This window comes from Peromyscus californicus, unplaced genomic scaffold (genome assembly GCF_007827085.1).
Source record: "Peromyscus californicus insignis strain IS unplaced genomic scaffold, ASM782708v3 Scaffold_7__1_contigs__length_154581171, whole genome shotgun sequence".
In the NCBI taxonomy this organism is placed as follows: domain Eukaryota; kingdom Metazoa; phylum Chordata; class Mammalia; order Rodentia; family Cricetidae; genus Peromyscus; species Peromyscus californicus.
Window position 1 is genome coordinate 27839389 of NW_026294595.1, and position 26561 is coordinate 27865949.

The window sequence follows — 26561 nt, forward strand, 5'->3', positions numbered from 1 at the left end:
CCAGTAAAAGCAAACTGTACTGAACTGCTTCTTTAAGCTGTAGGTCGCGATAGTAGGTGGGATCCTGTAAACTTGGGCAAGAGTGAGTGAAGGATTTTGAATGTGCAAGAACCTCAGATTAATTCAAGATCAAATACATAGTTCATCTGTAGATATAATCAACTGTCTTATTAAATAAGAAACACAGAGCTGATTCAGAGAAGAAAGCCAAGAGGTCAGAGCTAAGAGCCTCACCCTTCCTGATTCAGGGATCCTCTTCAGAAGAGCCAAGAGAGCTCTCCAAAAGGGGCCTACTTCCTGTGTGTATGTCTTTATATAGTCTAGCTGTTCTGCCTTCTCATTGGTTGTAAACCCAAACACGTGACTGCCTCGTCACTGCCTGAATGTACCGCCCTCCAGGTCCTTAAAGGCATGCACCACCGCCGCCATGCACTTGCTATGGCTCTAATAGCTCTGACCCCCAGACAACTTTATTTATTAACATACAATTAAAATCACATTTCAGTACAAGTAAAATACCACCACATTCATCCAAGGTATTTCTGCAGTGCTCATCTAGGTTGCACCATGCAGCTTCCCTGCAACCTTGGTTCTGAACATACAGCATGCATTCTTGGCACTGTGCATGCCTACACCCTACATGATGTCAGTGAGGACTGCTTGTCAGAATAACCAGCTCAGATTGAAACTATGTTATGCTGTGAATTGCAGTGTTTTTACTGTCAACTCAGTCTTCTGCTCTTATTAAAAACATGTTTTAATTATGGAAACAAGGAATTTTAATATTCTCTACCATTATTTCTCAGCATGTAAGTATCAGATTAGTGTATCTCTGAGTTTTAGTGTGTTAGGAGGTTTGATTTTAAGACTTGCAAATTGTGTTGCTGACATAAGCTTCATAAAAACATTGTGAAATGCATTTTGGCTTGGAATGAGGACAGAATTTCCAACAATTTCTACAATGGCCATAAACATTGCTTCCCCGTTTTGTGCATCACATTAATGCAAAGTGGCATTCTCAGCACTGACTAATATAAAATCAATATCAGTCAACTCTAAAAAGTGTAGAAGATCCTCTGTGTCCTGCAGAATCAAATATTCAGTCAAAATTTAATCTCTTGAAAGGTTTCTTTTGATATTTATTTTGTGTGGGGAGGCACTCACAAGACAAGACACTTATACAGAGGTCAGAAAATAACCCTCTTCTTCTATCATGCATGTTCTGGGGATTGAACTCAGGTCATCAGTCTTGGCAGCAGGCACCTTTAGCCAGAAGGCTATCTTACCAGCCCAAAATTTAATTCTTCATGTAAAAATAACAAAGGTTCTCCATCTCATTAGTATATAAATGTCCTTTCATCCTAAATGGTAAAATCCTATGTATGTCAAGAGTTGCTTTAACATGAAATTTGTTCTGACTTGTGAGTCAGGGTTAGATTTGTATACCTATTTTATATACCTGGGAATGCATAAGAGTTTCTCAGACAGAGGAATCATGAGTCAGTAACGTTTCTCTGCTCTAGAGAGTAGGAAAGGAAACAGTGATAATGAAAAGGTTTGGAACTTGGAGCAGGTAGAGGGTGATGAGGAATCAACCAGAGAAAAAAGATGTGGCCTTGGAGCTTCAGGCTTGTTTCTCTCTGGGCACTAGCCTACCCCCGGTTCTCCTTCTGCAGAGTTAGGAAGGCTGACAGTAGAAGTTGAAATATTTCCTAGAGACCAGAGAGTGCTGCAGAGCAGGGCCCTGATCACGTGTGTCAAGAAGGCTCTGCCACTGTGTTGCGGCTTTGAGCAATTCACAGTCTTGGCATCTGGTGATGTTGGGCCCCCAGGCTGCCTGCACACCAGTGGCTCTGAAGATATGAGGGTGGGCTGGCTGAAGATGTCACTCTCAGCCTTGTTTCCAAAAGACAGGACCAAAGCTACCCAGTGACATATCTTACTGGAGAAGATCTGGCATAGTGATCTGATGCTGTTAGTGTAGAAATCACTGACAGAGTTGGCCATGTTCTTTCATTTTAATGCTCCTGTCTACTGGACTCTGCCTGCACCTTCAACAAAGTTCAATGAGGAATGAGTGGACAAACTGTGGTAGATAGATCTAGATTCTAGAGTGAGTAGAGAAGCTGAACCAGATTCCTGTATGATGACATAGTTCCCCTGTCATTATCCTTAATGAGTTTAGCACAACCTGTGACCTCCCCAGCCTCAATTCCTTACATTTTGGCGATGACCACATCACGCTTACCTCACAGCCTTGTGTGGAGAGATCATTAGTGTCAGACGGGAATGTTCTTTAGGGATGAATCATATTGCATAGTGAATGTGCTAATTTGAGGCTTCTTGAAGCTTGGGTTCAGATAATTTCCTGCTGCTCAAGTCCAAATTCTAAAGAGTAAATGGAAACTGCTCTAGTTTAGAGTCTAGGGAATAAACCAGTTTCCTGACCATTTGTATAGAATATGGATGAGATCTCAATGTGCATTTTAAGCTCAACTTTTTTTGTTTGTTGTATTTTGTTAAGTGTCCTTGAGTGAGAGAAGCAGGTAATAGAAGAGGAAGAAGAGGAGGAGGAGGAGGGGGAGGGAGATTTGATTAAGAAAGGTGAGTTCAAGTACACAAGGAAGGTGAAGTAAAGCAGTTCCCTTTACTTGGGCAAATGAGTCGCCTGAGAACATTGTCCCTGGGCAGGGGAGCAGGGGGGCAGGGGAGGCTTGGGGTGTGGAAGATGAGAGGCCATCAGAAGAGTGAGAAAGCATGTTGCTCAACTTCTTGTGGCAAAAAGATACTGAAGGGGGGATCAACTTAAAGGGGAAGGAATTACTTCACTTGGTGATTTCAGAGGCTCCAGTCCATGGTTGAGTGATTATGTTGTTTCTGCACCATAATGAACCACAACATCCCCAAAGCCTGACCCAGCATGGGTGACAGCTCACAATGCTGGGAACCTGGAGCACACTGCACAGCCTGCAAGTGGCTTGTCTGGTTGGAAAGTGTCCTCTTCAGGTAGCTCAGGGGGCCTATGCCCCTTTGAGGTAGACTGGCTGGTTTCTGCTTCTTTGGGTTGCTGGTTGGTCTCTTCCTCTTCAGGGCAGTGTGGCTTGTCTGAGAGTAATTCTCAAGCAGTCTTTATTTTTTACTCTTGGGAGGGAGGGGCCTAGTGAAACTGATTAGTGAGTTTCAGGGAGTTCCTGAATCTATTTTGAGTTGTTTACTTCCTGCCTTAGGAGCTTCATTAAGAGATGGAATATTTCAATCCAAGGATTCCTAGATATTGTTCCATGGGCTAGTTCTCAGAGGTTTTAAATCTCCATATCATATATCTTCAGATAATCATAGAATTTGAGAATTGAAATTGACATACATAATTGAATTTGAGCCTTATCTCATCAGCTTCTGAGCAACAATACTGACATTGGCCAGTATGATAACCTGTCACAGAATAACAATTCTCTACAGTTAGCTTTCGAATTGACTTGGTAAGTTGACAAAGTGACAACATTTTAGTTTCCATTTTCCTTTAATTCTTGAAACTCTGCAAAATACATATATGATTATTTTTATTTTACTAGTAGGAAAACTGAGTCTCACGGCAACTGAGTGAGAGGTAATAGAGGTGACAGTCAGAATTTCTGCTCAGGCCTGGTGCCTCCAAAGGCCAATTTTTCCCCATTATACCAGGCAGCGTCTTCACTTGACTTTACCCTTGTGGGACTGTGAACCGTGTTACCAGCCATTAAATATCGTTTTTCATGTTGCAATTAAAACGCTATTTAATGTACATAATTTTTCAGTTTCCTCTGGGAATACAAAATTATGCACATACATATCTTTATATATGTACATTTCCTTCTGCTCCGAGTGGTAATAGTGACGATTTATTGTACAAGTGACACACTGTAACTTTGCTATATATGCAAGATATAGAATTTTTTTTCCTTAGGACTGCTTTTATAAGCTTGTCAGCTTCCAGAGAGTTCTTTGAATAATCTGTTCTGGGTTTTGTGACTATGCAAAAGTCAGCACAATATTCTTTTGCCATAGTATGCAGTTTATCGTTGGTTTTTAAATGCCCTCCCATTTCAGAATGATATCTGCAGACTTGTTTGCTTGTACAGTTTATTTCTAGATGAAGAACTGAGAATAAAATTGAGCTAGCCAGGGCTTCATAAACAATGGACAGTGACATAAAGCCTCAGGACAGTGATGAAAACAGGACATTGTGTAGTACCATTTGGTTCTCCCCACAGGCAACTGTGGGTGCTGTAAACTGAGATTATTGGTGCACTGGTTACATTTTTTTGTCAACTTGACACAAGCCAGGGTCATCTGGGAAAAGGGAACCTCAACTGAAGAAAGAAAAATTCTCCCATCAGATTGGCCTGTAGCCTGTGGAACATTTTTCTAGATTAATAATTGATGTGAGAGGCCCCAGCCCACCGTGAGTAATGCCATCCCTGGGCAGGTGGTCCTGGGTGGCACAGAAAAGCAGGCTGAGCAAGCCAAGAAACAAGCCAGTAAGCAGCATTCCTCTGCTTCAGTTCCTGCCTCTAGGTTCCTGTCTCGATTGAGTTCCTGCCTTGGTTTCCCTCAGTGATGGACTGTCATCTGGAAGTGTAAGATGTAAAAAAGTCCTTTCTCTCCAAGTTGTTTGTGTTCATGGTGCTTAGCACAGCACCAGAAAAACAAAGTAGGATAACTGGTGAATCAGTCTCGTAAACAGAGTTGTAGGTTTGCTGTTACAGCTTGGCTTAAGCAATCAAGTCATCCCATAAAACACACGTACACACTGACACACGTGTACGCACGCACTTTTAGGTATCCCTAGAAACACACACAAATATGTGTTGTAAGAACTTATTACCTATGATTTCTGCTTTAGTACATTCTGTCATGTTAGAATATGTTCAGAAAAATTAAAAGAAGAAAAACACACGTACGGACACATTAATGTTCATTTTTAGGTCATCTGAGACAAAGCAAACCGTGCTCCAAGTTACACATGGAATGGCTGAGAACGCTCACGTTCCCCCTTGGCAGCGTACACTGCTCCACTCAACAAATGTAGAGTAATGGATCTTTAGCCAGCTGTCAGGCATTTCGGCATGGGATTCTATTAAGAGAGCTTTGATTGGTTATTAAAGGAAATGAGTTCAGTAAAAGAATCACAGGTGTGGATTATAAAAGCAGTGCGTTCTCTGCCCACCCTGTGTTTCTGTTGGGTTTGTGTCCATGCAGTTCTGCAGGAGGAGGTGCTCAGTTACAGCAACGCTATGACCTGTGTGTCTGCGGCCTCCTGTAAGACTTCTGTCCAGTTAGGTCTTTTCCTCAAGTTGAAAGACATGCCTCTTCCACGAGGAAGGGAAGAAAAAAAAACAAAACACTCTTGTAATCCTGCAAAAGATGTCAGCAGGATTACCTTCCAGTACTATGCCTTTATTCTTTTGAATATAGGCAGGGTCTCACTATGTAGCCCTGACTACCTTGAACTCACTTTGTAGACCAGGCTGGCCTGGAACTTAAAGAGACTCATCTGTTTCTGCCTCCAAGTGGTGAGGTTAAAAGTGACCACCATACTCATTTTTTAATTGGATTGTTAGGTATTTTGATGTCTAGTTTCTTGAATTCTTTATATATTTTGGAGATCAGCCCTCTGTCAGATGTGGGGTTGATGAAGATCTTTTCCCATTCTGTAGGCTGTCGTTTTGTCTTATTGACTGTGTCCTTTGCCCTTCAAAAGCTTCTCAGTTTCAAGTGACAACCAGCCAAACTAGTTGAAATGCGTGAACTGTGGACCAATAGCTGAGGAGCCCCCATGGTACTGGACTAGGCCCTCTGGATAGGTGAGACAGTTGTTTAGCTAGAACTGTTTAGGGGCCCCCCAGGCAGTGGGATCGGGACCTGTCCCTAGTGCATGACCCGGCTTTTTGGAGCCCAGTGCCTATGGTGGGACACTTTGCGCAGCCTTGGTTTCGGGGAGGAGGGGTTTGGACCTGCCTCAACTGAGTGTACCAGGCTCTGCTGACTCCCCAGGGGAGACCTTGCTTTGGAGGAGGTGGGAATGGGGAGTGGGCTGGGGGAGAAGGGTGGGGGGTGGAAGGAGGGAGGACAAGGGAATCTGTGGTTGGTATGTAAAATGAATAGAAAATCTCTTAATAATAATAAAAAATACCTTTATCACATTAAAAAAAAGTGACTACCACGTCAAATGACAGCTGTACCTGGAGCTCAAATCAGATCGTAGGCATGATCCTATGTCAGTCAGTGCATTCTACTATGGGAACTCACAGCCATATTAATTTAAATATTGGAAAAAGCTGTCTTTTTTGACAGTGATGAGTTACATGTTCTACTGTGTCTCTCTCAGCTCCTAAGAAGTAGCAAAGGGTAACACAGCAGAGAGAGAATGCTGTTCATGGAAGGAAATCCACCATTTCTGGGCCTTTTTCTATCCTGGCATCCAACTTATGCTTTTACTCAGTATGTAAAAATATTACTACATAAATGATTTGGCATAAGCTTCTTAAAAATCATTTACAGAAGTGAATTGCTAAAAACTATTCCACCTATATGAAGGAAAATCTCAAATTTAGTCAACACATTTGTATTAGATTCCGCTATAGATCAATGATCATAAATGTCCTTCAGTGGATCACGTGACAGCCTTGATCCCCAAGCCACTGCTGTTGGGACAGAGTGGAACTTGTAAGGTAGGTCCTAGCTGGGTGTGGTGATGCACACCTTTAGTTCTGGCACTCCGGAGGCAGAGGCAGGTGGATCCCTGAGTCTGAGGCCAGCTGGGTCTGCATAGAGAATTCCAGGCCAGCCAGGGCTACTGTATCAAAACAACCAACCAAATCAACACAAAGAAAGAGAAAGAAGAGGTGGGCAGGACCTATTGGGAGGCCTTTAGGTAGTAGGGGAATGCTCTCAAAGGAGATAGTGCGGCCCTGGCCCCTTGTTCTTCCTCTCTTCTGCTTTCTGGCCTTGAGGTGAGCAGTTGAGCTCTGCTGGGCAAGTCAACCACGTTGTGCTGCCTCACCACAAGCTGCAGACAACTGATCATGGGAGGAAGCTTTCATTCACGCCAAAGTGAACTGGTCTTTCTCTCTAAGTTGGTTATTGTGGATACTTGGGGTGACAAAGCTTCCTACCATTTATCCGTGTCAGTGAAACCTGACAAATCAGTCCGGACCCGTTAAAGGAAACCTCCTTGTCATTATTAACCAGATAAGCCTTTAAGTCTTGTCTATGTGTTTCGTTTTTTACCATCTTCCTCTTCTAGTATCAGGAAAGCCTTCTGAAAGGGCATAAAGTCATGTCTTTGACAAAACTGCAGTTGAAAAGCTATAACCTTGAAAGCATGTTTTGGCATTTTCTTAAAACTTGAATCATCCTTTAAAATTTGGAAGAATCTGAGTTTCATACTTATTGGCCCTGCATTACCTCACAATTAGATTTAAATTGATTTGCATAATGAAATTATTTTAACATTAGCACTGTTTTAGGCATTATCATTGACCTGGTTACATGCAACAGATAATGAATCACATCTCTCACATCACAAAACATTCAGCTTTATGCTTAGAAATGAGGTCACTTATGAGGTTGTCCTTTGTTTGATGAGAAATTTTTTGTTTGTATTTTTGCTTTTGTATAGTTTTTCAAGACAGAGTTTCTCCAAGTAGCTCCAACTGTCCTGGAATTCACTCTGTAGACCAGGCTGGTCTCGAACTCAGATCTGCCTGCCTCTTGCCTCCCAAGTCCTGGGATTAAAGGGATGTATCATCACTGCCCTACTGCTTGTATTTTTTAAAGCAGTGTAATGAGAATCTAGAATATTATGGGAGTACCATATTATAGTTATGAGTCTTTATGCATAACTGGAATTCTTCATCAATCTACCTCCATAGCGTCATATGTTATTAGAAGTGGAAGGAGTGTTGGTACAAAGTTTTTCACCTTCCCACTTGGTTGCAATAGGAAGAATTTCTGAGTCCTCTTAAGAAATTAGTTCACAGACCCCAACATTGTCTCACTTGTTCCAGCTAATATGGAATAAATTTGCACAATTATATCTTTTGATCAGATCTTTAGTCTGGTAATGATGTGTAAAGGAAGGGAAGGGAGGGAGTAGATGGTGAATTTGGCACTTAAGATTCTTGAGGTTAAATATAAGGTACTTTCTATATTAATAGTCACTCTGAAGTCATACCACAACCCGAGTTACCAGCACAACTCTGAGCCCCACTTTCCTTATTGCTAATGGGGACAATACTTCACACTCTGTGGTTGTCTGATTAGTAACTATAGAGCTGGGATTTTAATCTGGGGGTTTTTGAAGCTAAGGCCATTGTTTTTATTTCCCCTCAAAGAATATTGTCAGCCATACCTTCAGTGGCCCATACTGCCTTTTGGTATCAGTAATTTATAGGAACTCAAAGATTTGCTCCTTCTTGTTTACTGTTTTAAACTAAGTGCTCAGCAGAATCTTGCTGTAAGGGTGTGACTTCACATTATGAATTCTCAAGATGTGGAGAAGCTGAGCCCTCCACAAATATTATGTCCCATAGAGAGCAAACCACCCCACATGGTACAAAGTGAAGCTCTGGGAACCGGCTCCCAAGCCCAGGAGGGCTCAGCACCTAGCCTTCAGCATCTCTGCAAGGAAGCAAGTAGGCTGTACACCCCCTGGCATGCTTTCAAAATTCAACAAGACCCTGAGCATCTGTCTTTCCCAGCCAGAAGCAACGGGTACCCAACTCTGGCTGTAGATAGTGGCGTTTTCTTCTGGCGAATTTCGCCTTTCCAGAGGAATGTTTTCACCTAGTCTGCTCTTTCCCAGGAAGATTTCAGCACTCATTGTGAATTTCCACTTTGCTTCCAATCCTTTTTTTTTTTTTTTTTTTTTTTTACAAGCAAAGCCAGGCTTATTAAGATTGTCATTAGTGTACCTGTCTGCAGAGTATGTGGTGCTTGCAGGGAGGTGTGAATGTGAGTGTTGATGGGCATGTTGGACTCAGAAGGGCTGCTTCCCTTCAATTATCTCTCTTCATTTATTTCATTAGCAGTTGCAGGTCCTCGTGTGCTTGCTGACTCACATTCTAGGAATTGTGTAAGAACTGCAGTCTTTACTGCCCGGCTTTGGTCACTTGTGTTTCTGTTAGGAGTCCATCATTGAATAGCTTTGGACTTCCTGCCAGTTCTTTACTGTGAATATCTTTGCTTTACTCACTCTGAAAGAAGCTCCATCTAGGTCATAGATAATGATGTTGCTTTCGTTCCCAAACGTATTCAGTGAGTATGTGGTGTGTGCTGAGCATACATCTGGGGAATATTTAAAAAAAAGTAGATCCTCTTACTCCCTCAAAAGATGTCAGCAATATGCTGCTTCTTGGGGTCCCCACCAGCTTTGCAGAAGTATCGAGTAGGTGATGATGAGGACCGGGGCCTGGGAAGTTGCTCTGCTTCTGAACCACATGCCCTCCCATGAATCAAGTCTTTTATTCTGGGCAGGTATGGGCCAGTCTCAGGAGGGGGGTTCCTTAACTTACAAATCTGGCTACCTGCCATTCTGAGAGTTGCTTCCTGTATCTCTACAAATAATGCCTGCAAGAAGTCTCTCCCCTCTCCTGGCAAAGAAGCTGTTTGCATTCGGGAGCAAAGAAGGGACTCGAAGCACAGGGAAGGCAAACACCACACACATGGGGTTTCTGTCCAAGCCTATCTCTGGGAAACATGGATGAAAGCATTAAGCTCTCGTGGAGAAAGATGTTTTGAGCTTCCATTGAGTGTGAGGGTTGTAAACGCACATCAATGGCAAACAGTGGAGCTTTTGTCTTAGTGTCAGAATAAAAACATTCTCACAGGAAGCCAAATCATTGGCAGCTATATTCTGAAGCAGTAAACAGCACTTTTCACCATTAATTGAGTCTCAAAACCCTCCACCCACAGAGATATATCTACACACACAGTTTTACCAATCACCTTAGGAACCTCATGGGTTACACCTTATCCTATATGAAGAAGTAACAGTAGTCTGTGTGATGGCCATGAAGAAAACAGCCTGGTTTACTCCAGCACACATTGTAGATCCCACCCCCTCCACGGAACACAATACAAACTCTCCTGCAACCTTGCCTGTGACAGAGACTGAGGTGAGTGTGCCTGCTCAGCAAAGTCTCCACAGACTCGTTTTAGTCCAGAGGCTCTGTGCAATGATTCTCAATGTACAGCAACTCGTTTTAGTCCAGAGGCTCTGTGCAATGATTCTCAATGTACAGCAACTCCAGGACCTCTATTTAACCATTCCGTGTTCATTACCCATTCTGTGTTCATTACCCTAATGCCCCCTGCTTGTGAAAAATGATAACACAAACCTGTATACTGAAGAAGCTAGAGCTAGGCACTGCTCAGGAGACAGTGTATGGTAATACATTATAAAGCCTGCTCAGGAACTAGAAGGCACTTTTATCTAGTTCATTCCTCATTTGACAGGCAAACCTTTCCCATTTTGGAGAATGTTGCCAGAATAGGGCTTTGCCGTTTCTCTTTGAAGTGGGAATGAAAATATGTTTTGGCTGTGTCTAGATGCAGCACGATGGGACTCAAGCCTTTGTTATGCATTTCTCTAGTCTTCAGACCATACAACGTGGACAATTTTGAGGGGTTACTGTGTCAGTGACAGCATGCCTGTGAGCCTCAGTTCCCTCAGTTGTACAATGGTAATGACCCAGTCTCTGTAGTGTTGTTTTAGAGCATGGAGAATCCAAAAAGCAAGTCTTATGCTTAGACCAGTTCATTTAGATTTTTGTTTGTTTGTGCTTGTGTGTGTGTGTGTGGGGGGGTACATAAACATGTACAAGAATGCTTGTGCTTATGAAGGTCAGAAGTCAAGGTCACTTTCTACCTTACTTATAATAGCATCTTTTATTGAACCTGGATGTCACTGATTGGCTAGGGTGACTGGCCTCTTAGCTCCAGGGATCCCCCTCTTTCCACCTTCCATGCTGAAGTTATAGACACACACTGCTCTTGCTTGAGTTTACACTCATCAAGCACTTTACCGACAGAGTCACCTCACCATCTCCATTCAGTAGTTTGAAACCTTTGGTGGGTCTGAATTCCACCTTCCTCTGCCTCCACCATCACTCACATCCATTTTGTTCCAGGAACAGCAAACACAGCTAGGCATTGGGACCAGTGTTTCTAGAGACACAAAACATGTGTGGTTTTTGTTTCAACTTCTTGATTTTCCTGGATCCAAATCTTTAGGGTAAGTGCTTATGTGATGTAGTTTCATCCATTACCTGACTGTCTATGCCCCCAAACCAGTACACTGTGTGCTACAGGCACACTTGATGGTACCCTTTTTAGTGTGTGTGTGTGTGTGTGTGTGTGTGTGTGTGTATACACAGATGTGTGTGAGGTGTGTGCATGGATGTTCATGCCTGTGTGTGCGTGCAGAGGCTAGAGGAGGAACATGGATGTCCTACTCTTCTCTCTCTTCACTTCATTCCTTGTTCAGTGAGAGAGCAGGAGCCAGACCGACAGCCAGCAAGCCCCATCACTCCTCCTGTCCCCACTCTCACAACACTGGGGTTATACGCATGCATGGCATATACCTGGTACATTTGTGGTGCACCTGTCTTTTTATATGGATCTGAGCTCAGGCAGAAAGTGCTCTTAGCCACTGAGCCATCTGTCCAGACCTGTTTTCTGCAGTTTCCTCCATAGGATTGAGTTGCTTTCTGGTTTCGCTCTTGCTTCTTCTCTTCGTTTAGTTCATCTGTTCAAATGTCACTAACTCAGAGAGTTATGTGCAGACTGTCACATGTGATGCAGCCCCTCACCCTCCTACCAGGTTATCTCCTTGTTGCTTCACCTTTATGGCATTTATAACTGTCTCAAATTTTAACCCCCCCCCCCACTTTGTGTTACCTTTTCCCTCTAAAATGCAGTTTTCATGAGAGGAAAAGGCATTGGTGGGGAGTCAATAATAACAATGTATGAGCCGTAGTGAGTGTCAACAATGTCATGTTGAATGAATAAGTGTTGGTTTCCAAGGGAAATTACTTTAGGGAAACCTAGGATTTTGATCTGTAATTTTGAACTGGGAATTTGTTCACAGCAGTAAGTGCTTAGGAGAATTAGTCAAACTCCAGGCACATAACTAACTCAATAGTTCAAAGGTTGTCTGTGCTTTAGCCAACTTTATTCCCACAGCTCTACAAGTCAACGTTACTACTCATTTCATAGGCACAAAACTGTGCTCTAGAGAGCACCCAGAGGTTAATGAGCTTGAACCAGGCATCACAGGGGTTGAGTCTAAATGCAGGTATTTGAGCCAATGCTCTTTACCACCCAATAGAAAGCATTAAATGAACATAGCCTCAACTGTGGCTCAGCACTGAGCTTCAAGCTTAGAGGTATGAGGTCATGGAAACCTCACTTCAAAACGGCTATCATTATTGTTTTACAGAGAGGGAAGCTGGAATTGGGAAGCTTCAGCAACTTGTCTAAAGTCCCATAACTCCTTAGTGATGAAAGGGGATCGAAGGGTACAGAATGTGAGTCGAAATCCATGTTCTTAGGACTCTTGCCCATATTACACAAACAATGTGGATTGCTGTTAGAGCTCAGTCATTCTGAGGTTTAGTGGGGGTGGGGGAGAGAAGAACTCATCTCCTCATTATAAAGAGTCTCTCTTGGGATATTGGGTTCTATCCTTTGGCTACAGATCCATTTAACTTTGGGATGGACCAATTTAGATGTGTGACTAGGAAAAGCAGAACTGTTTTTCGATATGACCACTTGATTGGATAGTATCTGTTTCTTCAGAAAGGCCCTAAGAATGAAATGTGGAAACATGACTACAAAAATTTCAATTGTGGTTACTAAAATAAACTCGGAAAATGGATTTAATATTTCTGGGTCTATGTGTTGATATAAATAAAACAAAATCTGTAAGGTTTAGCCCTATTGTATTCTCAGAAATTCCATACCAGTGTGCTTTCTTTCACTGACTACATCCATAGTGACTCAGACTTGCCTTCACAAAGGTCCTCTGTAGGGACAGCAAGACTTTATCTGATAGTCAGTTCAGTACCCCTGAATTGTTACGTATGTGTTACATATGTGCAAAAAACACAGGAGATGAAGTAAAATCCTGGAACCCACATACTATTACCCTGACTTCAAAAACAGTTAATGTAAAGAACCATGCCTGAATATGTGGATATCAAACCACTTTTCTTTGAAAATTTCCCTAAGCCACTGAGACCGGTTGATTCAGCAAGAAGAAAATGAGTCTGGCTGATTCTATTGAGCTCCAGCATTTCCACAGAACTCTTATTATGTGTATTTCATTCAAAGCCATGTGATCCTATCTGAACCTGTATTTGATGCTCACAATTATCCAAATGTGTGGGTAGTGTGGGTATTATTAAGCCATTTTACAGATGAGGAAATTGAGGTTAATAGAGTTTAAAGAGCTTGCCCAAGGTCAAGAAGCTAATAAACAGCAGAGCCAGCACCTGGACCTTTGGATTCCAAGTTGCATGCTGTCTTCTGCAGCCCACACTCACCTTCCCCTGGCCAGATGACCTGTCAACGATGAGACTGCATATTTAACTATTTCCACAAGGCTGGCTTCCCAGGGTAGAACCTCTGGGTCCTATGGAGGCCCGAAATATCATTCCCTTTACTCAGCACTGTGTGCCTGTCTCTCATTCCATCGAGTTTCAGTCCCATCTGCTCAAAGTTATGAACACAGTCAATAATGTTTGTGGTCCAGAGGCATCATTACATTGTTTCCAGTATTCAACTTTGATTGTTTCCTCTGGAACATCCTGGGGGTTTGTCCTTGCATCCAGTGTGACAGGTGCTGGTGGAGCTGGCACCTCACGTGATGGTGATGCTTCCTTCTCTTCTCTGCCTCTGTGAGCTCTGGGATCAGCAGAGATTTTAGTCCAGTCTTATTGTGCTTTTGTCAGTATTTGCTCCGCAGGCTTTACTTTTATGGTTTCTGCCAGGATTTGATGGAGTTGCAAAACTGATCAAGTGCCTCTGCTTACTCAGGGAAAGGATTTCAGAAGTAAGTGGTTTAGTGACTCCAGGTAAACAAACCAGGAACCAGGCTTGATTGAAATACAAATGCATGATTCAGCACAGCATCTACTGGCTAGACCCAGACACAGAAGGAACCTGGTGTAGCCAGGCCAATGCCAGATGCTTGTGTTCCTGGACAGGGAGGGTCACTGGATGTCCTGTTGAGATTCAGTGGGCCAGTAGAAGGCAGTAATTACTTGATTTTCATCTCAGTGATACTTGTGGTACTGACCCTTTTCAACAGGTGGAATAATTGAGCTTTCCAAGCAGAAGCCAAACACAACTTGCACCTATGTATAGGAAACAAATGAGCTGACCCAGTCTGTGTTTTCATGGCAGACATACGAATTGAACTTGGCCAATCCGGGAGGTCAGAATGCTGCTCCTCTGCCACATTCTGGCAGTGACCATCCTTCAGATGCTGATCTTCTCAGAAAACTGGGTATTTGCCAAGAACATTAACTTCTACAACGTGAGGCCTCCTCTTGACCGTAAGTAGGGGCTGTGGTCCTCATGTCAGTTTGTGCGAGCACTGTCCCTAATCACGACTTAGTAGAAATTCAGTGATTTCTTCATCAGAGAAGATTACCGGCTGTGGAAAGTTTCTGCGTAAATGATGCACCCATTCTTTCAAGTGGCCATTAACACCATTTGAAAACTCATCAGAGAGTTTAAAATTGGGAAGAGACCTGGGTCTTCATTACTGTGATGCACAATTAATGGTGCTTAAAAGTTTCGCCACTAAAAGTAGTCAAATAGTAATCCAGAGGGTGAGATGTGGGGCATGCTTTTCTTTTCCTTTCTCCTCTTCTCTTTTCAAATGCTTTCCTGGTGCTGGTGGAGATACACAGCCCGGGTAAGGGCTGTCTTCATCCTAGCCCTACACGAGGTGTTCGCCATTGCCGTTCTTCACTTCACATTTTCTATACTATTTAGGATGTTCTATCTTCTCTGTCTCTGTCTATCTCATTCGTGTGTGTATATATGTATATGTATATGTATATGTATATGTATATGTATATATGTGTGTGTGTATGTATATGTAGGTGTATATAAACTCTAATGCCACTATCATTCTTGCGCATTCCCTCAACCCCTCTTATTTCAGAAGATAAATTGAAATAGAGCCGTTCCATGAATCTTTCCGAGTAGCTCACGGAGCCATTTTCATTTCTCTGTGTGGAAGATTCCAGTACTTACTAGAAGGGAACAAATGACATGAACACAAGCCAGACGGGTCGCTTGAGCTTTTGGGACAGGGACGTAGGCATTCCCAAGAGGATGTCTTTTCTGTTTTGTTTCATCTAATAGAGTTGCTAATTTTGTGCTATTTTCGATGTTTGAAAGTTTTGTCTTTTTGTGACCTGACTTCCTTTTTCTTTAAAGCCACCCCATTCCCAAACAGCTTCAAGTGTTTTACTTGTGAAAATGCCGGGGATAATTATAATTGCAATCGATGGGCAGAAGACAAGTGGTGTCCACAGGGTGAGTGTATGAGCTTGGAAGACTCTTCTGGATTCCTTTGTGTGCTCACTTTAATTAGGTCCTTCCCTTAACTGGAAGAGATGGCTTGTGTAGTAGATTAGTGTGCCAACAGCCCAGTGGCATTTTATAGGGGTCCTGGATTTCCTGTGAAAGACTATCCAGACAACAGAATATCGTGGGAGAACCTGGAAATGGCTGACACAGCCTCAACATGTAGTTGATGCATTATGAAACCACAGTGTTGACTAAAGTGTTCAAACAATTCCAGAAATGCTTGATGATACCTTAGAAACATCCTACTTACTGGCTTAAAGCAAAGAAGGGTTTCTGTGCTCTACTCTAGAGATTCACTGATGCTTGGGAAGCTCATTCACTAGCCTAACAAACATCTGATTATCCTTGGTAGTTTACTGACACATCTCTAGTGCCCAATCCAGTGCCTGGGTCCTAATATGCACTCAGTAAATACTTGCTGACAGGTGAATGGATGCCTTTGACTAGGTAGCCATGGGAAACCTTCTCTGAATATACATTAAAACAAAGACCTTAATGGCCAAGACAAGGAAACCAGATGGAGATCTGCAGGAATAGTTGCCTGGAAGGAAAATCTCAAATGTAAAGGCCTCTAGAGTCAACAGTTGGTATGGCCTCTTCAATAACAGACTGGCCACTGTGGCACAGCAGGAGATGGAGAAACAATCTGAGAGAGACCCACGTTCAAAGATGTGCAGATGTTTCTTTTTCTGCTAGAGTGTGGAAGTCAGAGCACATGATTGTGATATACAACATTGTCATGTGGAGAATGCAAAGCTGGAAACAAGAGTCAAAGAATACATCAAGTGGCGACTGTCATCACTTCTGCTTGGAGGGTGGGAACTGGAACTTCCAGAGGTAGAAACAGAGTTGTGAGGAAACAATGTTTTCATACAGAGTTGGAGCTAAAGCAGACAGAATGTGCTCATGAGTTTGGAACTGAGAGAACTATAGAGACTGGGCTGTTTTGATTTTAGGTTATCAGAGGCAATGACCCAAGAAATACAAAGAGCAAAACAGACTTCCAAAGTTAGAAATTGCTAGTTTGGGTCTATTACCATGAATGTTTCTATACTATATTATTTATAATAGTAGAATGGCTTGATTTTATCCAGATATAAAAAAGCTGTGTCCTCCTCCCCACAAAACCCACTACTGGCTACATTACGGAGAATCACAGCTAAGTTAAGTGTGCAGGCCTGTGACTTCTGTATTAATCAGGGTTTTTATTGTTGTGAAGAGACATCATGACCATGGCAACTTTTTTTTCTCCAAAACGGTTTCTCTGTGTAACAGTCCTGGCTGTCCTGGAACTCACTCTGTAGACCAGACTGGCCAGGAACTCACAGAGATCCACCTGTCTGCCTCCTGAGTGCTGGGATTAAAGGCGTGTATGTGCCACCACCACCTGGTGATCATGGCAACTCTTACAAAGGAAAACATTTAATTGGGGTGGCTTACAGTTTCAGAGGTGTCATTCATTATCATCATGGCTATAAGCATGGCAGACATAGTGCTGGAGAAGGAACTGAGAGTTCTACATCTTGATCTGCAGGCAGCAGAAAGAGTCTGAGCAAAGGAGATCTCAAAGGCCACTCCCATAGTGACATACTTGCTCCAACAAAGCCACAACTCCTAATAGTGCCACTCCCTTTGGGGGGGCATTTTCTTTCAAACCACTACATTCCACTCCCTAGCTCCCAAAGGCTTGTAGCCATATCATAATGCGAAAATACATTCAGTCCAACTCCAAAAGTCCTCGTAGTCTATGACAGTCTCACATTCATTTAAAAGTCTAAAGTTCAAAGTCTCTTCTGAGATTTATGCAATCTCTTAACTGTAATCCCCCATAAAATCAAAATAAAAAAGCAGATCACATACTTCCAACATATAATGGCTCAGGACATACATTACCATTCCAAAACATAGGGAAGGGAGCATAGTGAGGAAATACTAGACCAAAGCAACACTGAAAACCAGCTGGGCAAAATCCAAACTCTGCATCTCCATGTCTGATGTCAAAACATTCTTCAGATCTCCAACTCCTTTTAGCTTTGTTGACTGCAACATACTTTTTTCACCTGGACTGGTTCCACTTCCTGTCAGCAGCTTTCCTTGGCATGTATCCCATGGCTCTGACATCTCCAACATCTTGGGGTCTCCAAGGAAATCCAGGCTTCACATTCACAGCTTTGTTCAATGGCCTTTCTAGGCCTCCATTGTAGGGATACCCCTGACACATGCCTGGCCTCAGCATCTTTCCTTAGTCATGGAAGAAGTTTCCATAACTGCTGTGGATATCGCTCTGTATAAATAAACACTGATTGGTCAGTAGCTAGACAGGAAGTATAGGCGGGACTAACAGAGAGGAGAATTGAGGGAACAGGAAGGCAGAGGGGGAGACTGCCTGGAGCCGCCGCCAGGACAAGGAAGATGTAAGGTACCAGTAAGCCACGAGCCACGTGGCAAAGTATAGATTAATAGAAATGGGCTAAATATAAGAGTAAGAGCTAGACAATGGTAGGCCTGAGCTAATGGCCAAGCAGTTTAAATAATATAAGCATCTGTATGTTTACTTTATAAGTGGGCTCCGGGACTGGCGGGACTTGGTGGGAGCTGGAGAGAAATTCTCCAGCCACACATAACACCTTTCTTCTATCCTTGACTCTAAAGCCAGAACAATATGCCAAAGCTGCAAAGTTCTGCTGCTTGCTGGGGTTGGAACATGGCCCCCTTGTTCAATTACACCTTCACCAGCTTTCTCTTTTCAGTAGTTTCCTTCAATGCTAAGCTTGGCTGTTCTGAAATTGAATCAATAGACCAGGCTGGCCATAAACTCAGAGATCTGCCTACCTCTGCCTCTGGAGTGCTGGGATTTAAGATGTGCACCATCACACCCAGTTCTAAGCTTTTCTTTAATTCCTTTTCACAAATTGGGAGGATCTTGTGGATGATCTAGGTGAGATCTTGCCCTGAGGTCATTACTCCATTTCTTAATCATGTTTGTCTCCTTGAACACAGGACTTAGCTCAGTTCTACTTCCTGGTGTCCTCTCTCTCCTCAAATTGTACATTTTATATTTTCCTTGCTCAGCTTGCTCTTTTTCATTATTAGTCTTCATTAGAGTTAGCATTAATATGCACACAATAGAGTCTATACTAGGCTGTTTTGAGATTTCGTTAGACAATGACATTAATCCAAAACTTTTCACTTTAGCCTCAGGCAGACTTTTCAGACAAGGGCAAAAAGCAGCCACAGTCTTCACTAAAATACCACAAGAACAATCTCTAGGCAACATATTAAAATTCTTCTCTGAAACCTCTTGAACTAGACCCCACAGTTCATCAAATCACACTTATCACCACTGTCTTCCATGTTCCTACTAGTATGGCCCATTAAGCAGAACTTAAAATGTTCATCTGCTTTTCTAATTTACAATCTCCAGATCCATATTCCTTCAAACAAAAGCATGGTCAGGCCTATCATAGCAACACCCCACTCCTGATACCAACTTCTGTCTTAGTTAGGGTTTCTATTGCTGTGAAGAGACACCATGACCATGGCAACTCCTTCAAATCACCATAGCATCCATATGGTCAATGTTTGTCATTACCTCTTTTCTAGAAGAATCAATTACTAGAACCTTTTTTCTTTAGGTTCTTTTATATTTCTGTAAAGTGACTACTCTTAAATTGTCATATGTTTGCACCTGTGTGATTGTGTGCATTTTTTCATGTTTCCACAAAATTTTTTCTTAGTTGTTTTAAAGGATTTTTTCTATTTAGGATTTTTTACATGCATAAAATTCATTTTAATTGAAGCACTCTCTTTTCACTCCCCTCCAGTTTCTACCTTATCCCCTTCCCCTATACACACACACCACTATTCCTCCTCAATTTTGTAAGCTTTTTTAAAACTCGATGAGTCCACTTAATGGGGATAGGTAATGGACAATCTATTGGATCATGAGTATCCTCTCAGGGGTCACGTCCTAAAGAAAACTGACTTGACCTACTGGACAGTCATCAATTGCCAATAGTGCCTCAGCTTGGAGTAGGATTTTATGAGCCCCTTCCCTGCCGGTGCTGGGATTTTGTTTGACTTGATATTGGGCAGGTCTTCTGCATGCAGTCACAGCCTCTGTAAGCTGATGTGTGCGATGGTCCTGTCATTCATGTCTGGTAAATGCTGTTTCACTGCAGACCCATTCACCTTGGCTCTTAAAATCTTTGTTACCTTTCTTTCCTTGATGATCCCTGAGCCTTGAGAGTAGGAGCTCTGATACAGCTGTCCCATTTAGCACTAAGCATTCCACATTCTTATCCTCTTCACATTGACCAGATGTGGGTCTCTGTATTAATCACTCTTTCCTGCAGAAAAAAGATTCTTTGATGAGGGTTGAAAGATGTACTAATCTATGAGTGTAAAGATAAGAAGGGCAAACTATTACTATGTCCATTTAGCAGAACAATAGCAGAAGGTTCTCTCTTAGGACTTAGGACCTAGCAAGCCATGGGGTTTGGGCCCAGTTCACAGTATAAGGCACTAGTTCCATCTTGTAGAATGGGCTTCCAGTCTACTCAGGAAGAGATTGGTTATAACTGTTTTAGTTTTAAGGTTGGTTGATAACTATCTCTCCTAATTTATTTCAGATGGTCTATATCATTCATTATTAATTTGCTTTAAATTTCCCCTTAACACCAAACGGAAGGGTTAGAATAGCTTTAAAGTTTACTTGCTCATTGGCCTTCCCTTTATGGATCAAGCTATTCTTTGAATGGTCCCTTCAAAGTCTATGATCACTATGTGCACAATGTTCCAATTTGTTGTTTATCAACCAAAACCTTTGATCTGCTTCGAGTTTTAGAATATCACCTCTTTTGTTTATTTAAATATCTTTTAAAGATTAATTTATTTTATGTGTGTGAGTATTTTGCTTGTATGTACATCTGTGCTCCACATGCAGCCTAGTATCCAAGGAGACCAGAAGAAGGCATTGGAGTCCCTGCAGCTGGTTAGTTTCCACATGGGTACTGGGAACTGACACAGCTCCTCCCAAAGAGCAACAAGGGCTGAGCCATCTTTCCAGCATTAATAACGTCTCTTTTGAACCACAGATAAACAAAACAGGTGACCTTAGTCTCCCATCCCCTATCAGTGTCAGCAACAGCAATGGCAGCCCACCTGAGAAGCCAACTCTTACAGGAACCAGCATGGAATGACCTCACATTCCAGCACAGCATGAGAGCTCATTTTTGACCATCTGCTATTCAAGTCTCAAAGACATTAACCATCTGGAGTTATAACTGAGGTGTCATTTCTGACTTTTCCCTTTGCTGTTATTTAGGGAAGTATAGTCAAACATTCATCCATGACCAGCGGGCCTGGAGCTATTGTTCTTTGCCATCTCAGATTTCCTTTATCTCCATAAAGCTCCACTTGTGGTCTGTCCCTGGAACAGAACACCACAACATGGTGATTCTTGTTTTATTGGCACCGGCTTTTGTGCTGACTTGTTAGAGGATGCTTTCCTGTGTGTGATGCGTGCAATGCTCTGGATAAACACAAGCAGCCACTGGTTTCCAAGTCTTCTGAGTTTGGACTATGCATTTAAATGCCTTCTCCAAAACACCTAATGACTCCCTTTCTTTCAGACTTCAAAAGTCAGCTACTTTTGTCTAGTTTAATGCTGAGTATCTTGGGTAGCAGCCAAGTGTACTGATTAGGAGCACAAATTCTTGAAACCTGCCTTGGTTAATCCTACCTTACCCCTGTATAACCCTCCTACCTGTATGGCAGTGGGCAAGATGGTGGTGCCTGCCTTTAACCCCACAATCAGGAGGCAGAGGCAGGAGGATCTCTGTGTGAGTTCTAGGTCAGCCTGGTCTATGTAGAGAGCTCCAGTCCAGCCAGGACTACATAATGAGATATTGTCTAAAACAACAACAAAAAAGAATGTTAATATGGTCTATGGCTTTCCAAAGGCTCACGGTAAGGATTGAATGAATGAACATAAGTTAGAAGGTAACTGATTGCCGATCTACAATATGAATATATTTGCCATTGTAAATATTATTAAAGTTATCAAAATGCCACTCTATGTATTAGCATTTCATTAAAAACTACAATGATAGCCAGGCGGTGGTGGCACATGCCTTTAATCCCAACACTTGGAGGCAAAGGCAGGCGGATCTCTGTGAGTTCAAGGCCAGCCTGGGCTACAGAGTGAGTTCCAGGACAGGCTCCAAAGCTACACAGAGAAACCCTGTCTCAAAAACAAAACAAAACAAAACAAAAAACCCCTGCAATGATCTCAAAAGTGCTAACAAGACTTAGTTGCAACAGTTCTGAGAACTCTGTTTCTCAATTCTGGTCCATTTTCCCCCAGTCAGTTGCTACTGGGATTCATGGTGACTAAATTAACAATGATTTCCATGGTCTTGGTAGCAATAGAGGAAACACAGAACCAGAACAGAATATCCTATGATGTCCCATGAACCACTTTCTTAGAAGAATGCTGTCATAAAGTGGGTGTTTAAAGCAGTGAGGATAACGATATAGAAATGAGCTAACTATACAGAGCAGTCATGAGTGGGGAACAGGAAGCGAAGGGGAGAGGAAAAGTGGAATACATTGATGAGGAAGAGTCAAACATGTTAGAAAGCATAGAATATGAATAAGCAAGATGAGGAAGGAGGTGAGCTGATGTTTAGCTGGAGACCCGTTCGCCACTTAGCCTGTAAGAAACAAATGTTGAGTGAGGCTCCAAGTCTTCAGAGGTGTTGTTTTCATGCTCACAGTTTCTGTCTTAATTTAGAGTTCTAGAATGCATGCTTCAGAGGAAGAAGGGCCAGACTAGGGTCATAAATCCTTGATATTTGGTGAGCAGACCCAAGGATGGATGAAAACTCTGCACATTTTTTTCTCAGCTTCAGCTAATACCAAAGGGACTGGATACCCATTTATATTCATTTTCAAAACACACATGTAATTTAGAAGCTGATGTCTTTGCAGAAATACCACCTACAAGCTCTAGCATTCACTGCTATTAAATTTCTCACCTGGAAGCCTAAAGATTATCCCGAATTTCAGTTATTTCTGGCATGATGGTCTAGAGGTCTCTTTTGCAATATGGAAAATAAAATTGCTTTTTTGTTGTTAAATTTTCCTAGACACACAGTATTGTTTGACAGTTCACCACTTCACCAGCCGCGGACGAAGTACATCCATCACTAAAAAGTGTGCCTCTAAAAACGAATGTCATTTTGTCGGCTGCCGTCACAGCCGGGACTCGGAACACACGGTAAAGAGCATGTGTGTGTGGAGTTACTTCCCCAGGTTTCAGGGTGATGGTGGTTAAGTTATGCGCCATGGGAGAACCAAGAAGGAGAAGCACTGTGTTGGATTTGTTTGTACTCTGACAAATGGATGCGTCACAGTGCCAATAAGGAGAGCAGACATTTGAAGATAACCTGTCTTCCAAAGGAAATATTCCTAAGAATGAATGAGAATCTCCAGGCTCCAGAGCTAGACTCTGGGCTTCAGAACTTTCATGAATAGTTCGAAATCTGCTCTAGAAGCTCAAGAACAACCTACCCTCCAGAGAGTAAGGCACACTGGAGTCTAGATGACACGTTCTGGTCCTGGCTAAAAATCAGCGCACCCCCTTCCCAGAATAACTAGGTGGTAGAATGGACAAAACAGGGGTGACTTTTGCCACTGAAACTTTGTCTCACTCTCCATCTCTGCTCAGAGGAGAAAGAGTCTAAGAGAATCAGATAAATAAGATAAATTCTAGATGCATGTTGGATCAGTTGATCCTTTAATACCTCATTCTATCATCTGAAACTAGAATGTCCTCTTATATGCAGAGATCCTAAAACTTCGGAGGAAAAAATGACTTTCACATACATGTTTCATGAGATTTTAGAATGTGATCTAGCATGTAAGTCAGTGACCCTGACATATCAGTGGCTGTTGGCTCTGATCACACAAGGGGCATGTGAACAGTAAGAGCAAGGTGTCCTGGTGAGACTGGAAGGGGGCATCCTAGACTGATTGAAATGGAACTTCACATAGAAGTCCAGGGCATCAAGAAAGTACCCCAGGCTGGGCACCGTGGCTCACACCTGTAATCCCAGTGCTCTGGGGGCAAAGTCAGGAGGACTGAGTGTAAAGCCAGCCTGGGCTACATAGCAAGATTTGAAAAGCAGAATCAAAACTTTCCCCTGGGTGGATCTGATGGATAGCTGGCTGGACAGCCAACGATGAATGTGCTGGGCGTTGCTGCCTTTCTGCTTCCTCATTGGCCTAGAAGCCTGTATGAGTGGCTAGTTCATGAGGCCATGGCTTCGGCCCGGCATGCATTGCTATTGCGATCAGAGGTTGCTTCCCTTGAAAGCACTCTTAAGGACTTTCTTTTTAAACTGTCACTGCAGTAATACTGGGACTTGGGTGAATTCACAGACAATAGCAAGCCACCATTATTAGCTAACAAGCAATACTGAGAAAGAAAAACAAGTCCAGAAAGTTCCTAACTTTTACTTTGGTTTCACAGTTTTCTAATAAACCTGTCAAGATTTGGCAACTCAGGTAGTCAAATTTAGCTTCCCTTCTTCACCTCACTTATGCTTGGGTTTGACACAGAAACCTCAAGAGTTAGGATGAAGCCCCTCAGGATGGTCTTTGCTCAGCCCATGACAGGGGAAGGTATCCACAGGCCCAGGCAATGGACAGGCTGGACTAGCAACTCAGGCATCTGTCTCTCTGTCTTTTTCTGTTCCTTCCTCCTTCCTGCTGGTCACTCTCACCCCTTTCCTTCCTTGTACAGGAGTGCAGGTCTTGCTGCGAAGGAATGATCTGCAATGTAGAGTTGCCTACCAACCACACAAATGCAGTCTTCGCTGTGATGCACGCGCAGAGGACATCTGGCAGCAGTGTTCCCACACCCTACCTCCTGGTGCTGGCTTGGCTCGTCATGCTTCCCTTGCTATGATGTTACTGCTCCTAGGACCGGCTGAGACCAGCACTGTAAAGCATGAGGCAGAGACAGTGAACCGGTGAACTTCGGAGCGAAGCTTGCACTTGATAAAGAGGATACATTGGACCCCAAAGCAGAAGGCAGAGGTTTGTTTTGCTGAACTGCTCCTGCATGAGGTCACAGCACTGAGCATGAGGACTTGGTAGGAGCCAAGAGGACTACATAACCTCCAGTGTCCTGGTCTAGGGGCGCTGCATTCTGTTACTTCCGTCAGAAGATCCACCAGTATTGTTGATGGTAACAGTAGCTTGATAAACCCCAGCCTGACCAGACTTTCATCTGGAAGGACTTTTTGACCCCATGGACTCCCTCAGAGGCTGCTGGATCAGACTCTCTGGCTTCTGTGATTAGCTCAGAGCATCTCTGTGAAATTTCATCCTTCTAACCACAGCAGTTTCTCTACTGTGCTAACTTTCCATTATTGGAACAGGAACCTAAAATGATCCATTTATAAAGATGAATGGTTTGTTTGGGCTCACAGGTTTGGAGACTGCAGTACATACTGTTTGGGGGCTTGTGTTAGAGAGTGAATAGGTACTCACTCATAACAGACTTGAGAAGGAGGAAGTATGGGCTAGAGAGATGGCTTAGCAGTGAAGGGCACTAATTGATCCCCTAAAGGACACATGTTTGATTCCCAGCACTCACATGGCAGTTCATATCTGATAACTTCAGTCCCAGGGGATCCAATGCCCTCTTCTGGCCTCTATGAGTGCTGCATACATGTGGTACACAGACATATATGTAGGCAAAACACCCATATACACAAAAATAAATAAAATGTTCTTTTTAAAAGGGGGAAGGAAGGAAAAAAGGAAGAAATGGGGGTGGAGAGAAAGTGTGCACGCAGGTTTTTACTGTACCCTTCAAAGTTATGTTCCCAATGTCCTAAATCCTCCCACTAGTCTCCACTCCCTAAAGGCTCAACCACCTCCTTAATGGCCCCAACAGGCTGAGGACCAAAACTTTAACCTTGTAACAGTCAAGATCCAAACAATGTACCCACTTACCACCTTGTCAATGGAAAGGGCAGCTGTAGGAGGGAAATTTCCAGTTGAAATTTACGAATCTGTTTGCCAATTATGAGGTGGTTGGGGGTGAGGTGGAAAACTTTGAGTTATATAGTGTGATGCATGTTCTGTGTCTCTTGACAATGTGAAAGCCTCTGATGAAGCACATTTACTGATTGATGTCACTAAAGTTGTGTTTCCAGGCACACTGGGTGATATATGCTGTCTGAAAGAATAAAATTTTATGCCAAAGTGGCTTAGTTTTTGCTTGTTTGTTTTTCCTTGGGGGGAGGGGGAGGGAAGAGACTCCTTGGGGAGGCTAAATACAAAAAGTACATTGAGAAGGTCAGGGACCCTCCCTGACCAAGAAGGACAGATGTCATTATATCATGTCCACCCTCAGTGGCAGCCTACCAAGGAAATCACAAGAATTCTTTCCCCCAGCCCAGTCACCTGCTCATCTCTGAATGTCAAGTCCAGCAGAAGAACTCTAGTATGAAATGAAATGTTTGGTCTCGTTTTCCCCCTTTCCCTTCTATAGCACAGTTTCAGAATGTCAAGTGAACATCTCTTTGCTGTTTCTAGGATCCTGATTTCTTACCCTCCCACTTCTGTTCTTATTTGTGTTAAAAATGGACTTCTCCCCTCTAACTAAACATGGGCCATTAGAATGAGCTGCTTTGTTAGAACTTAGTAGTAACACTGTCCTTGCTTGGGCTCATCTGTGACACAGGGTCGCATGGCTTATAGGTCCAATCCATTCCACCACGTAGATTTTGTTAATAAAGTTTTATTGGAACAAAGTTTTGTTTCTGCATGCCCATGTCTGCCTTCAATCCAGGATGGCTGGGTGCAGAAGAGAGAGTGCAGTCTTTGGCAAGACT

At 42.8% G+C, this 26561-nt stretch overlaps 1 protein-coding gene across 4 annotated transcripts in view; it reads left to right on the plus strand.

Annotated features, from left to right (window-relative positions):
* Positions 1-25933, plus strand: part of Lypd6b (LY6/PLAUR domain containing 6B) — a 176204-nt gene extending 150271 nt beyond the window's left edge. For all 4 annotated transcript variants that reach the window (XM_052725398.1, XM_052725395.1, XM_052725396.1 and 1 more), the window contains 4 exons: positions 14449-14600; positions 15496-15594; positions 22800-22930; positions 24458-25933. In XM_052725398.1, the coding sequence (XP_052581358.1) occupies positions 14486-14600; positions 15496-15594; positions 22800-22930; positions 24458-24622 (510 nt within the window). In that variant the 5' untranslated portion in view covers positions 14449-14485 and the 3' untranslated portion in view covers positions 24623-25933. The remainder of the gene's footprint in view (positions 1-14448; positions 14601-15495; positions 15595-22799; positions 22931-24457) is intronic.
* Positions 25934-26561: the final 628 nt, after the last annotated feature.